Source organism: Zosterops lateralis (genome assembly GCF_965231275.1).
Source record: "Zosterops lateralis genome assembly, chromosome: 5".
Taxonomy (NCBI): domain Eukaryota; kingdom Metazoa; phylum Chordata; class Aves; order Passeriformes; family Zosteropidae; genus Zosterops; species Zosterops lateralis.
The window spans coordinates 51,969,491-51,984,622 of record NC_139766.1 but is presented as its reverse complement, the minus strand read 5'-3'; the positions used below and the strand labels follow the sequence as shown (position 1 = coordinate 51,984,622).

General features: G+C 45.5%; 1 protein-coding gene across 2 annotated transcripts in view; it reads right to left on the bottom strand.

The window, feature by feature from the left end:
- Positions 1 to 4,534: 4,534 nt before the first annotated feature.
- Positions 4,535 to 15,132, bottom strand: part of UNC5C (unc-5 netrin receptor C) — a gene marked incomplete at its 5' end in the record, with an annotated part of 242,618 nt that continues 232,020 nt past the window's right edge. For both annotated transcript variants that reach the window (XM_083862300.1, XM_083862301.1), the window contains 5 exons: positions 4,535 to 5,043; positions 5,276 to 5,454; positions 9,130 to 9,294; positions 9,529 to 9,678; positions 14,741 to 14,974. In XM_083862300.1, coding sequence (XP_083718426.1) covers positions 4,878 to 5,043; positions 5,276 to 5,454; positions 9,130 to 9,294; positions 9,529 to 9,678; positions 14,741 to 14,974 — 894 coding nt within the window. In that variant the 3' untranslated portion in view covers positions 4,535 to 4,877. The remainder of the gene's footprint in view (positions 5,044 to 5,275; positions 5,455 to 9,129; positions 9,295 to 9,528; positions 9,679 to 14,740; positions 14,975 to 15,132) is intronic.

The following is a 15,132-nucleotide window of genomic DNA, read 5'->3' as shown; positions in this document are numbered from 1 at the left end:
CAGTAACTCATTAGAGTCTTTGTGGGAGAAGGGCCAAAGGTTTGATTTCCATTCACAAACCACTCTTTGCACCACCTGATGCTGACCAAGCCAGCCTGCAAACAGTGAGTTACTTCATGGCCAGGTGAGAGTCAGAGTGATACCTGAAAAGACTTCTGAACACTCATTAAGATTGTTTACAAGGTGCCCTGGAAACAAGATTAAAAACAAAAACCCAAGCCAACCTCAACAAAATTATTGTGTTTAAAATTAACCTCAGAGCTGTGGTAACTACTTGGTAGAGCATACAAGAGTCTAAGAGCCCACCCATCCCTCCCTTCCCCACGCCCCCTGCCCCCAAAAGAAGAAGAAACGGAGAACTGAAAAGAAACGATTGTAGGTAGCAATACAAGACATTAGGACACTGTCCACAATGACAGGCTTACAGCATGTAAATATATTTATTCTATATGTAAGCAACTGAAACAGCAGGAAACCCAAGGGACCAACATGTTTTGCTCTGTGGGTATTGCAGACTCCAACATATGAGTGTCTGCATTTCTGCCAGCAAGATAGAAAAAAAAAGTGTTGGTCTCTCAATAAAGCAAATCCTGACTGGAGATACCTTCACTGCTGCAAAATTTTCAAGATCCACTGAAATAGCACTTAGGTCTTGCACTGTTTAGCAAGACACAGTGGATCAGTTGTGATCACAAATTTTGGAAAAAAATAAAAAAAGCCCAACCAAACCCCAAACTTACCCTATACACTGACAGTCACCTTTACAAGAACACAACACAAGAAGAACTGAAGAAAAAAAATAAGGTGGAAAGGACTGCCTCCGATAAATGTTTCTTACTCAGAAATTAAAGGTTTTCCTTGAAGTCAGTAGATATTTTATATATATTTATATAATATATATACTATTTATAGCGCTAGCAAATCAACATGTAATGAAGAGATGGTGTGAAGAGCAGCAAAACTGCTCCAGTACAGAGCCAAAGGTAAACAACTAAAAGGAAAAGTGTTTTAAAAAATAGTAATAATTGGAGGATAAGAAGCCTGCAGCCTTTTTGTTTGTTTGTTTTCTCTTAAAGCAGATGTGCTTACCTGACATAAAATCTTAAAACTTCTAAGAGTCAGCTCTGCCTGCCAGACGTCGTCAGAGCCACCCCACAGGAACCTTTTCCCTGTTCCACACTGTCGTGGTGGCAGCGACATGGTGGAGCCTGGGCTCAGCCCCACGAGATGGCACTGTGTCCATGCAATCCAGGCAGAGCCACTGCCGCTGCGTTTTCTCCCACCAAAAATAATATCCTGAGCCGAGCTGGCTGCCCTTGCTTCCTGCCACTCTCCTTGGGGCAGCAGGATGGGGATGCTGCTGTGAATACCACCAGCCAGAGCCCTCTCCCACAGTGCACACCCTGCCACTGCCACTCCCCCCAGGGGAAAAAAAAAAAAAAAAAAAAAAAAAAAAAAAAAAAAAAAAAAGCTGAGCAAAATTAATGTAGGGAAGTGTAAGGTGAGGTGGGAGCTGCTCTTAGCAGCAGTGGCAAAGAATGGGTGCAGAGCTGCTGGGATGAGCTGTGGCTCTGTGGAGGAACCTTCCCCTGCTTCTCCCTGCCCTGTGAGGGCTGAAGCAGCCCAAGGGGCTTTGCTGGGAGCCTGCAGAGGCCAATGGAGCCAGTGCTGGAGAAACCATTCAGCCCATGATTGGGATTGTGGGTGGTTTCTGAGCAGTTGGGGTGAAAGAACAGCAGCTTCACCACCCAGTGACAGTCATGCTGCTGGCCCAGGTCATGTTCAGTGATGAAGGGTTATGTTCTTGACCTCCAGCCACCTCTGCAGATGCTCCTCTTAATCAGAGTGTGCATTTTTCCTTGCAATAAATATCCTCTTTACTGTGATGCTTTGAAAGGAAAATGCCCCAGAACACTGTGGGAAAATTGTTCATCTGCAAGATGTTTCTCTTGCAGAAGGCATCACAGTGCAGGTCAGAGGGCTGGTCAAAGGAGCATCAAGTCACAGCAGTACAGGTAAATATGAGAGACTTTATGGCCCTGATCGTGGTGAGAAGGGTGCACATGCTGCCCACCTAGAAAAAGCTGAGAGTTGAGGATCACCAGCGAGCCTGGGGATCAGCCAACACAGACTGAACTGAGAAGGCCAAAGGGTCAAAGGACAGTTCAACTCCTGCACCTGCCTTGGAAGAGGTGTCAAGGAAGGACACATGGGAAAGGTGAAGAAGCACAGACTAAACACAACTGGTTACCCCTAAAGATGGCATGGGAAGGAGAAAAATGGAGACCTATCTTTAAGAGCCATTTTAGCCCTCTAAGGTAAGTAAAAGGTATGGAGAAAGGGCAGAGCTGGAAGCCCCAGTCCAACCCCACAGAAGTTGAAAGCAAAATTTCCATTAGCATTTGCAGTGGGCTGCACTGGATGCCCAAGGTGAAAAAGAAGACGGTTGTTCATTGAGAGGATGCCCATGGCATCTCTACATTAAGAGAAAGTGAGGCTTACACAAGCAAAATGCACACAGATGTTGAAAGTTACAATGCATGTCCTCTGGTCTCTAGTTTTGACTGAAATGCTGGTTTGCAAACTGCCTGGTTACCTCTTACAAGGAAGGGAGCTTGTTGTGCTCCCTGCCTGGTGGTCAATCAAAACTTAACTCACTGGTCAGGGAGCTGAGAAATTATAAGCAAAAAGTGACAAGGCTATGGAAATGTCAAATGGAAAAAGAGGTCAGATTAAATTTTCTTTTCATTTTGACCAATGACATTTTCAGTTACCTTCAAAGGTGCAATCTGGAAAGCCTTGGGGAAAGCAAAAGCAAAACCACAAAAGAAAACAAGCTAACTCCAGTCTCGGGAACCATATGGAATATTAATGCATATGTGGGCAGGGGCATGGATGTGTGCACAACAGCAATAACCAGGACCTATCTGGAAACCTGGAGTCGATGGGTTAGGGCAGAAAGCCTTTCTGTGCCAGACATAAATGACAGCCCAGTCAGGCAGTAAAACTACTGCAGTCCTATGTGCTGTCATGCACCAAAGTCAGAATTTTCACTGAACAGAACAAAATACATTTGCAGTGACAACCATTTTCGGTTTGCTCCTTTTGTGAAGTTCCCACCTCACCTGTTTTGTGAGGGCTGTAGAGGGACAAGTGTTCCCTGGCCAGCCATCAAGGACTGCACTGCCCTGCCCAGGCAGGAGTGGTGGCAGGAGCAGCAAAGGCAGCAAACTGCAGCACATGGGATTTCAACTTCACCACTCCACTGCCCTGCAATGGCGCACAGAACACAGGCTTCCCTGGCTGCAGCAATGCCTGGGAATATCTGTGGAGATCCACCAAGTGCATCTCACACAGAAGTGACCCAACAGAGGGCTGGGCTGTCAGCAGCCCTGGTGCAGTAAGCATTACTGGAGGTGGTGGGTTTCAGGGAGACCTGCAGCTCTGTGGAGAGCTAACAGGAGCTGTTGGCTCTTAGAATGCTACAAAACAAAGCAAAAACTATAGAGGCCCACCTTGGATATGCAAATCAGGTGGTAGATGTCAGTGCCTCCACATGCTTGCACTTGTGGTCAGGAACCAGTGGTCTGTGTGGACTAGGAGGCCATCTCTGGTTCACAGCCACCTCAGGAGAGGACTGCTTTCTGGAGCAACCTGGAGGCACCAGGGTGGTGAAAAACATGCCAGGGTCAGACACTTGGTGGGTGAAGATCAGTGGAGTGTCACCAGTTCATGCTGCCTTGGCACTGGGCATGGAGCACAGCAATGCTAACACGAGGTGAGCAGCCTCTGTGGGCTGGCAGAGGACTTTGGAGGAGGACTATGATGGCAAAGGGAAGGACAGACAGCACAGAGAGGGACACGTCTTAAAAGACCTTCAGGGAGGGGACAACAAGTTCCATAAAACCAGAAATTATTCATTCTGCTGCTGACAATATTAGAAATAAAGTAATACTGGTAATAATAATAATCATTATAATCCTTGCACTAGATACTAATCAGTAAATAACTATCATAGCAATGTCACTTTTTAATTTTTTTCTGGGTTTTCTCCCCCTCCCCTCCAACCACTCTGAATTGCATATCTAGCCCCTCATATAGTAAAAGGGTGAAAAGGGTGTGAATTGAAAATTAACTCAGATCCTTCATTCCCCACTGTCTTAAGAGCTATTCTCCGCATAGGCTCAGTGGGACTGTGTTGGGGAAGAAAGGGAACATTTTGTGTGTTCCTGCTTATCAGCCAGGGTACCTGCTTTCCAGATGCACACCCTGATATTCTTGATTTGTTTCTTTTTTTACAAGTAGGTCTAGGAAACAGAACAATGACAGGAGGATCATTGTGAGACAACCAATGTGCAGAATTGTAGCCAAAATCTAAATTCACCAGAAACCAATAAGCTGAAATCACCACAACCAACTGTCCATAGCCTTGTCTACAATGGCTTTAAACAAAAAATATAAAGAGCCATGGACAGTTTCCTTACCCCTGTCCAGAATTTGATGTAAACAACATCCATAGAAACTGGGATTGTTAAGAAAGTTTATCCATATATCTGGATAGCAATAAAAAGCGTTTCCTAGGAAACTGTAAAAACCTGTACCAAGCAGTGTACAGCCAAGCCGAGAGGAACATTAGGTTGATTTATATTTTCAAGGTACAACTTTGCATGATCTCTTTCTGATCCTGTGATAATGTACAAGGAGAGCACGTGTGAAGGTCAGGGCTGTTTTGTTTTTTTTTTTTCGTTTGCTTGCTTTCTTGTCTGCAACATCTCTTGTGAAACTCATTGGTCTGGGTTTTCATTTCAATTCTCATTTGCAATAACAGGGTATTACCGCTCCCTGTGTCTGTCCTTCCTGGTCATGCCAAGGCTGCATCAGTAATTTCCTTCTGCTGCCAAAGAAACAACTGTTTCGTGTCTTCCCATTTCTTCAAGAACTGCTGCCAGCATGCTCAGGTTGCCATCAGGGAAATTCTGGGCTTCCCAGAGATCCAGGATCACCCCAGTGGGACTTGATTTTGTAGCAAAATAATTTAAGTACCTGCAATGAGCCAAAAGGAAACTCGTTTTGTTTTTTTTTTTTTTAACTGCATGGAAACTACCTGAGTTCATATGATTTCAACCCATGGCTGTTGTTGGTGCTGTCAAGGTGCTTATCCCTGTGCAGTCAGCCTGACATGTGCTTTCGGTGGGACTTCCACCAGGATGATTTTGCACATATCCCCCTCCCTAGGAGCTTCCCTGGCTGACCACGTATGGACAGCCCTGCTCACCTGTCCAGTTTCAGCTTGTGTGCCAGCATGCGCCAGTCGTGGCCTCTGGTCTGGGGGGCGTCCAGGCTGCTGCACAGCTTCTGCCTTATTGGGGGGGGGATGCTGAAAGCGCTGGGCCCCACGATGGTGGTGACGGTGCCTGCTGAGTCCATGGGAGGATAATCAACACCAGTAGGTTCCTGAGATTGGAAAGACGGAAAAAAAAAAAAAGCCTGAATAACCCATTAGTTTTGTTACTGAGTGAAGAGGCAATTGTAGAACTACATCCTGTGAGGCTCAGGGCTTTTACTTGCAGCCCTCTGCTAATCTAGTAAACATTAACATAAACACATTAGTCCACTGGAAAACAGAAATATTTATAATCAGCTTTGGGTAGACAAAAGGGGGTTTTCCTTTTCTTTTTTTGAGGGTGAATATTACTCTAGCTGGACAAATGGCCAGCTTAATTAATCACTTACTGGAAATAATGAAAGATCAGTCACTTAGAAACATTTCAGAGCAAGTTGCTACTACTAAAGCAGAACTGTGATTTCCTGGAATGGCTGACAAAACCCCCTTCCCAGCATCTTCCCAAGCCCCCAGTGTCCCATTGAGCCAGCACCAGGCTCACACTACTGACATTCCTCTGGCAGTATCCAAGCTCCCTCTCTGATTCTGTGCAGATCGCAGACAGACAGTCAATACCACCCCAGGCACAAGCTGAGCCCCCATCTTCATGGCAGCTTTGACTCTGGAAATAGATGGAGAGCATATGCTCAGGGCAGGGGGTGGGGTAGGTGGGTGGCAGACATCACCCCCTCTCCCCAAGACACATGCTGTGCTCCAAGGCAGTGTGGCAGCAAGTGTTTCAAGGGAAAAGTCATCTCCAAAGCCAGCTTGTCCTCTGCTAGTGTGGTGTTGATGCTCTTTGATGTCCTCCCAGATGGAGGGTTCCCCATGGCACCACTGTTAAACTACTGGGAATAACAGCAGTTGGCTCTTCTGGGCAAGGATTTTGCCTTCTCCTTGGCCTGGGTGGATTTATGCCCACAAGCTTGGTAGCTGGTGGGACAATGATAGTTTGTCAGTTTGGATGGCTGGCTTTGTTTAGGAACAGCGAGGACCTGCAGGGACCACGATGAAAAAAGCAGCAAATGTGGCTGGTTCTGCCCTAATAGTGCTCAGTCTATTTCACAATCTGGTATTCTTTTCTAGTAGAAATGAGGGAGCTGCTTCTCCTCCCCCTCTGCCAGATCACAACCCCAGGCAGCCAGAAACACTTGTGCTAAAGACTTGTCATTAAATGTCAATTTGTTTTCTCCTCTGTGAACTGTCTTGTTGCTTTGTGTCAAACTGGCTGTTGGGAAGGAACTGTGGTACCTGAAACAGTCTTAAAGCCAGGTAGCTCCTGGCTGAAGCTAAAGCTGCAATCACAAACCCCTGAAGGATTTTGCTGGAGATGCTCACAGTCCTGTGCAATCTTTGGTTTACCTCCAATAATGTATTCAGAGATGGAAAGGGGAGAGCCAGTGTCCATGAGCAATGCACAGAATTAAACCTTCTGGCTCCACTCTTTTATCTATACCAATTAATTCTCTTCCACTGTATAAATATGATTTTTTTTTTTTTTTTTTTTTTTTGTTAAAGACATAGCATTTTAGGCAATCAGTGAAATTTCTAACCAGGGAAGGTTTACACTACCCTGTAATGTCCTCAATTAACATGTTAAATGTGGCATCTGTACTTGGGTGCCAAGGCCCTGGATCACAGACTGCCTGTCCCAACCCTGATGTCCAACAGCCTGGCAGCAGGCACTGCCCAGGAGCCAGGAAAATGACATGCCTGGTGCTGCCTTCAAGCTCACCCACACTGGGAGGCTGGAAGTGGCAGTAGGGTGGTGGCAGTGGCACTGCAGACAGATAACCTTTTCTTTATATTCTGGGCCAAAGGACACAAGTGCTGCCCTAACTGTCAAGGTGGCCTGCAGCCCCAGGGGCTTCAACATTGCTGCAGGAGGGGCCCAGGTATCTGTAGCATTGCCCTGGGGCTCTCTTGTGTGAGTATCAATGGCACAAGATAAAAACAGGGCTTCAGAAATGAATCATGAGAGACCTTTATCACAGTTTTCCTCCTGCTTTGCAAATGTGCATGTTTTGGCACTCGCTGCATTTGTATTTTTGAAGTCCCAGTGGTAGACACTGTATAAAGCCAGTATAAGACAGTTTAATCTGCAGAAGTTTTACATCCTTTGCAGGGGACTAAAAAGAAAGCCAATCAAGGGAGGATGCAGGAAACTATGTTACTAAATTTTTATGGCAGGGTGACAGTGGCAGAGAGACAGATTCAGCAATAAAGAAAGATGCCAACACAGTCCTGCAATGCCTAACCACTAGCTGGATACCACTAGCATAACCTCAGAAGAAAATGTGAGGAACCAGAGCTATGGTTTCCTAGTGCCTGGCCTGATGCCTTTATCACACTTCTAGAGGCATACATTGGTTTGTTGCAGTTATTACCCTTTCAGATGATTACCCTTTCACCAAATCTCTCAGTGATAGGATTTTTCCCTAGTTGACGCTATATTCCAGCTCTTAGCAGCCCAAGGTCCTCCTGTTCCTCGCTGGAGTTTGGGAATATCACAAAGTGTCAACACAAAGGGGCAATTTTGCAGGAGGCAGCCTTGATCACAGTGGTATTATTCACTCCCTCTATTCATCCTTGATGGATAGGATCACAGCACAAGACAAGAATATTATCCTGTTCCCTCTGAATCTATTACCAGGCCCTATTACACACAACCAGCTGAAGATGATTATAGTGTATACTTGCATTTCATTAAAGTTACTTTCAGTTCTTTCTCTTCACTGTGAGGTTAAATTAGTGATTACCTCAATGCAGCACTTATTACAATAATTGTTTATGATGCTTGTTTTACCATCTGTCCTTAATGCTGTGTAGTCCCCAGATGAATCTGTAACTTTACACCCACTAACCAAGCAGATGTTATGGGTAATGGTGCTCACTGTCAGAGCCCTACAGCACAAGTAACTTTGGTCTCTGCTCTCGCAGCCCTTCCCCAAGCCAGCCAGCTGTAATTGCTGCCTGAGAGTCTGTCCCTTGTAGCTGCCAAGGGCACCAGGGATAAAACCCACCAGCACGTTCACTGAAGTCAAGGCCACACCTGAACTTGTTGCTCCATCTCAGCCCCAAGTTTGACTGCCCCATGGAGAAAAAATTCTCAAGGTGCTGCATAGCATTGGCAAAGATGTCCCCAAACTTTTGATAGTATTTCTTCTGGAAAATTTCAGGCATCAAAAGAAAAATTGCCAAAGACAAAAGTCTACAGGATTTGTAGTAGTAGCAAAATATGAGGAGAAAAGTTTACTGCAACCAGATCATCTGATATTTTTCCTATTGCACAGCAGCTATTATTACATGGGATCAGAGGGGAGTGGCTGATGGAACACACAGCACTGACATTTTCCTATTCTCTTTTCTCTCTCTCCAGGGAACTGTCAGGCATGATGGGTCTCATGGACTGCCAAGGAAACAGGACCATAAGAGCTTCATGAGATGTTTTACAGAGTGGCAGGCAAAGAAGTCCTCCACATAGACACAGAAAAGCAGCACTAGTAGAGAGACCAAAGCTGCTCTCCTCCCACCCTTGAACGAGGGATGCTTTCTTCCAAATGAGATAAACTAAGGAAAAATGCAACAGGAGAGACAAAGCAACAACTTAATCTATTCTTTATGTCTATACCAGCCATCAGGAGCAACATGGGAAGCACTAAAGAGATAGCAATGGGAAAGGTTTTGCCTTCTTAGCCATCCCATGTTCCTGCAGTTGGACAGAAAAGTACACAACTGTCATTTACCTCTGAGACAGAGCAGTTGAGCTGGAAGATTTGTCCTTCTCCTTCAACCTGCCGCACACACAGTTTGCACACCAGCTCCTGGGTATTCAGACTGAACCTTTCCAGTGTGAAGGTGCAGTGCAAGTTCCTCTGACATCCACTCCAGATGTGGTAAAAGGGAATTTCCTGCAGGAGGAAAGCAAAAAAGTAGAGTCAGGGTGGGGCGTGGGACCAAGGCATGGATGCTATGTGACCAGAGACTGCAGGCTCCATGCTAATGTGACTTAAAATGGTCCAGGGAAAACAAATGTCCATGGAACTACAGCCTGACTCCTAGTGTTTTTTAAACACACCTGTGTGTGACAGTATTTCTTTAAGGCTCACCTCTAGCATCCAATGGGAATGTTTTGCTATGCTCACCTGGTATTTAGCCAGAAGCTTGCTCTTCCAGAGAGAATGGGCAATGTCATGAATGGACAGACGGAGGTTGTGGGTGCTTCCCTTGAAATGCAAAGCTTTAGGCTCTTCTAAAAGCTGCCCACCCATCTGCTGCTCAAGCTGGAGAACCTCCTGCAGTATTGGGATAAAAAGAAGAAAGTGGTCAGATTTCACCACGACAGCACAATGGTCTTCTGAGTCCTCAAGATTGTGTGCTGTAGATGCTGTAACTTGTGTAATATAGGTTAAACACAGGCATCACACAGAATTTTGTGTCCCTGTGAATTGGAACTGCATTAGTTGATCTGATTATAACCCTTTCACCTCCTTCATCTAGCAGCAGCCCAGCAGGGATGCAGGCACTTCTCCTCTGGGAGACACAGTGTTCTCTCACATGTCCTATAAGCAGAAGCTCAATTCTATGCTATTATATGGAATGAAGACCTTGCATGCAGTCACTCTTTGAGTACAGAAATAGATCAATCTCCATTACTCATCAAACTGGACATCTAATAGTAGCTTTCCTATCCTGTTTTCGGAAACTCTTATTTATGTAGGTCCTGCTGACATGGGACCTGTGCATACCACTGGTCTGTCAGCTCATGGCCTCCTGACAAAGTGCCCCATGACAGAGATAACAGATACCTACTCTGGCACTGTCCAGCAGGATGGCATGGAAACAGCGCAAGACACTCTGATGGAGCATTTTGTTCACACAAATACACAGGTTCAGGGCAAAGGAAATACTTGTCATGTGATTAAAAGCTAGCAAGCCAAGAGTCTGGTCATTTTATGAAGCTAAATATAAGCTTATAATTAGTAAGACCACAGTGTTGCCTACAAACAGCCTAATTGTGGACCACATGGAAGAAGCAAGTATAAAGGCACCTCCGTGAGCCCTATTAGAAACCAACATAACCAATCTCAGTCACATTTAATTAAAAGAGTCAACCAGCCAACCAATCTCATGTGGCCAAAGACAATCACACACAGTGGAGATGCTCAAGGAATACAGGGGCACACAAAACCAGGATTTTGCCCCAGGCCAAATAAAGGAGTCCCCATTTTTGGTAAGCTGCTCCTGACCACATTAAGGGAATGTAAGAAAAGCATCTGGCAAATCCTGAAGCTAAAGCAATGTTCTTTTGTTGGCCATTAGAGGAAAAGAAACAAAATCAGAAAACCTTTCAGATTAAGGTTATGCCAATGAATCAGTTCCAGCTTCTTTCCAGTGCCACCTAATTACTTCATCAAGATGTCTAAACAGCAATCGATAGTAATTATCTGATTACTATAGATCTTCATTATGTTCCAATTACCTCCTTGGAAGGTCCAGAAGATGACTTGTGGAACCATGTGAGCTAATTGCAGATGCCACTTCTCAGGCATGCAGGGCAGGGCTGCTGAGAAACTGCTCCTGCCCATGCTGCACCAGCTCTGGGAGCTGCACTGCTGTGGAGGGAAACTGCAGTGTGATGCTGCACCATCCCACTCAACAGATTTGTGTGTCTAGTTTCAACATCCCACTTCTGGTAGCCACCCTGGGCTACTGTAGCCTTTCCACATGCTCTAACTGGAGGATGCCAAGCAGCCCGTGCTTCTTCCATGCCATTTAGCTAATTAATTCAGAATTAATTTGGAGCCATGACTTGCACAGCCCTTCAAACATGCGGGCTGCTTCCTGCCATACAGCCTTTTTTCAGAGCAGTGCTTATCCCACTGGCTGGCACCTCTGTGTCCTTCTGAGCCAAAACCTGAGCTGCATATTGCTTGCCCCATGCTGAGGTGGCTGTGGTCGCCCTGCCCACTGTCTCTCACCACCCTGCAAGGCAGGAGTTATTTCCTAGGAGAGGGAGCTGTGTAAGGCATCACTCCATCACCCATGACACCAGAACAGCCTCAGCCTGGGTCTCCCCCTTAAAGGGGCACAAGCAAACAACAGTGTTTAGTCCAAGCTGTGCCTTTCTTCACTAGAAAGAAAAATATGCATTAAATAACAGAGAGAAATCACAGGCCTATTGTGCCCATTTTTGGATGTTTTTTTGTGAAGACAGCTACTGTGCAGCACAAGGCAGGTTGGTGAATGTCACTCTACTACAGCCTGAGGTCCTTCACATGCCCCCAAGTGAGGGAGGCAGCTGTTTCCATGTATCTGGCTGCTCAGCCCCTGCCATGCTGCCACACACAGGTCACATACCTCGTTCTCAAAGCCACACATCAATAAAGAGAGCAAAGCAGATGGATTTCTTTATAGCTGTCATATTATTACTTTTTTTCCTTTTTCTTTTTTTTTTTTTTTTTTTTTTTTTTTTTTTTTTTTCTAACCTTGGATGTCCCCTTCAAAGTGCAAAAATTAGCCTTAAAAGAAGAGGCCTGCACTCATGGTCACTATTCCTCTTATCCTTGGCCAAAAAGCACTTTTGTGAGCATCCCATGCAGGTGGCTCAGGACCCTGTGGGGCAGAAGATGCTGCATGTGTGATCAGCACAGAGCCCATGCTGCTCCACAGCCACCAGGAACCGTCCTATGCTGCTCCCACAATAACCGAGCTCTTATTGATGGCAAATCATTACACTTCCCTACTGTACTGTGAGTGCTGGCAGCTCAGCTGTGAGTGCTTACTCTGCATGATGAGAGGGAAAAGTCTGCTGGATAAACACTGCACTGTGCTTTATACTGCATCTACTTGTCTTCCTTAGGTGGCTGTTAAAACATACTCAGCATATGGCACACTCATTCCTAGTTGTAAATAAGAACAGAATACATTTGGTTGTCTATTAAAAAATATACACAATCCCCTACACAAAGGCTCTTTCAAAGCTCAGGGAATGCAAATGTGGGAATATTGCTCTTCACTACCCTTGCTGTGCTTTGCCCAGAGCAGCCAGCCTCAAGCACAGAGATGTTGCAGCTGGTGCTTCACCTGCTGCTTACAACTTTTCTTTCCTCTCCAAAATACTTCAAACCTCAGGATCTGCTGGCCCAGCCCTGTCTGCACACCTTGTCCCCACACCCAGTGGTAATTGCCCTGTGAATGCCTTCCCTTTGACAATACAGGAATGCCAAGGATGTCCTCCCAACACAGCAGGGGCTGCTGCAGTACCAGCTGCTGTGAAAGCATGTGCCAAATACCCCAGCCTTTTCTTCTTCTATCTAAATAGTCATAGATTGAGTCTGCACAACACTGTCACACAGGGATGTTTAGCACACACTGGTTTGTATGTACTAGTTTGTACATGCCTGCTTATACACACTGGCCAGCCGTTCCATCTACACCTATTTTACTCATCTACAGCTGGTCTACTAGGTTTTTTTTTCCTCAGTCTTCTCCTTTCCTAGACCTTACACTTCCAAAGAAGTGCAGCTCATGCATCCATAAGAGTCTGTGGCCAGCAAGTAGATGTGCTTGTCCTCCTTCAAACCACCAGCTAGCCAGGCCTTAAACCCCATGGGTGTCCCCGCAGTCTTGGGGTAGACATGCCAAAGAGAAAGAAAATCAAAATGCATGAACTTGACGTAAAAAAGCAGTAGGCACTGAGTGGGATGGTGGCCTCCTGACTTTGCTCACCTTTTCCCACTAAATTTCAGTCTCACTATGGCATCTAACTGCAGCAGGATCCCAAGGACTGACCTGTTGCCCTCCCAAATTCTGGCTGCAGCTGCTCAGGTGAAGGATAGTTCCCTCATGTGCCTTCCCTGATCCCTTCTGCTGTTGCACTGAATTGGATTAACTTTACCACACAACTCTCCCTACAGTCTATTAGAAACAGACCAACAGCTCCTGAGTAATTCCTAATTAGATTCCTCAGCTCTGACTGCATTAGCTGGCTGGCCAAGGCCCCTCCAACTCAGTTATTATTACCTCAGGCCTTGTCAAACCCATGGAAAATTGTATTATGCAGCACAGGCATAAAACCATCAGGACCTTTGAAGCTTGATTGCTATGAAAGATCCTTTTCACTGTTTGTTTTTTGTTTGTCTGTTTGTTGTTTTCAGTTTTTGTTTTGTTTGTTTGTTTTTGTTTTGTTGGGTTTTTTTAATAGGAGAAACAAAAGGGAAATCAGTCCAGGGAAAATAATAGTTTCTTAAAGGCTAGTAACACCATTGCAGTGACAGGGACCAAGCTCCCAGAGGACAAAACCATGCTTAAGTCACCATGTGCCTGCTTCAACCCTTACACTTTGTTGCCTTTCTTACATCTACAAGAGCACCCCCTCAGCAAAGCCTAAGGCAGGCAATATCAGAGAGTATCAGGGAGGACAACCAAGCGTGCTGCTCTCAGTGATGGAGGTCACTGTTCTGAAAAACACAAACACCTCCCAGCCAGTGTATTTGGGTTTAAGTCCCAATAACTCCCACCTAGACGTGGGGAAACAAAAGCAGGTATGTACAGCAGCAGGATGACTCTGCTTAATCAGGCTTTGAAATGACTTTGCCGCAAAGAAGTGAAGTTGCACCACTTACAGCTAAAGGAAAATCCCCACCTTTTAATAAACTCACTTGTGCAGTTGGAGCTACATATTTCATGAGTGCATCTATTATAGATACCTTCTGTGTAAGTACAGGTATTTATAAAGAGAAATAGCAAGTATGACTACCTCTCTGCTCATCTGCATGTAGTGAGTGTGGGTATGTGCGAATGCCAGAATTACTCAGGGAGAGTAAGGTTATGCAGTTAGGGATAGCAGCAGCTTTGGTTTATTCCAGTTGCGAATTCCCAACACAGAAAGCTGCACGCAAAGAGGTGTAATAAAGCAGTATGAAAGCAGGCAGTGATTAACGGGCCAGAAGCTTCTTTTATCATTATCAACTACTTACAAAGAAGCATTTATATGTTTCCCCATCCCTGGGGATCTGGCACTTAGCATTAAAAATACATGAATAACGAATGAAGCCCTGTGTACCTTATGGCCTTTTAATAATGCAAAAACCTTAGGATTCAGGATATGATACAGGTAAACAAAGGAAAAAAAGACTGGTGGGTGGAAAATAGTGTGAGATCCCTATGCAAAGGACAATTTATAGCGTTTGGAGGTTAAACTGTAAAACAGCATCTTGCTGTCAAGCTCTTCTAATCAGAAAAATAACCCAGGGAGCATGAATACATGGAGCAGAAGGTCCAGTCTCTGCTATGACTGCAGTCCTGTGACAACTGGGAAGGGACAGGGAGAGCAAGCAAGAGATCAAGAACCACCTTAAGAGCATCCTGCGTGTCATCGAGGCAGTAGACCCGGATGCTGTACTCCAGGGAAGAGCAGGACAGCGGTCCAAAGATGGCCAGTTTGAGACGTTTGGCTGCTGCCTTGGTGATTGACTGTCCCACCAAGGCATAGGTGCTGAGGGTTTCTGTCAGGATATGGCAGGCCTCTGGGTCCAGCTGGATGTAGCACGGGGTGGTGAAATTTTCCTCTCCGACCACCACCACATCCTAAGAGAGAAAGAAGCCAAGTTACAGCATATGACTCCTCAGAGCTGCTCTCCTTTCAGGCAGCAATGCCCCTTTCAAGCCTGGATGATGTAAAAAGTCCTTGCTGTTTGCCCCTTAGATTAGTCAAGGTCTAAAAGTCCTGCTTCCAGCTTTTCTCC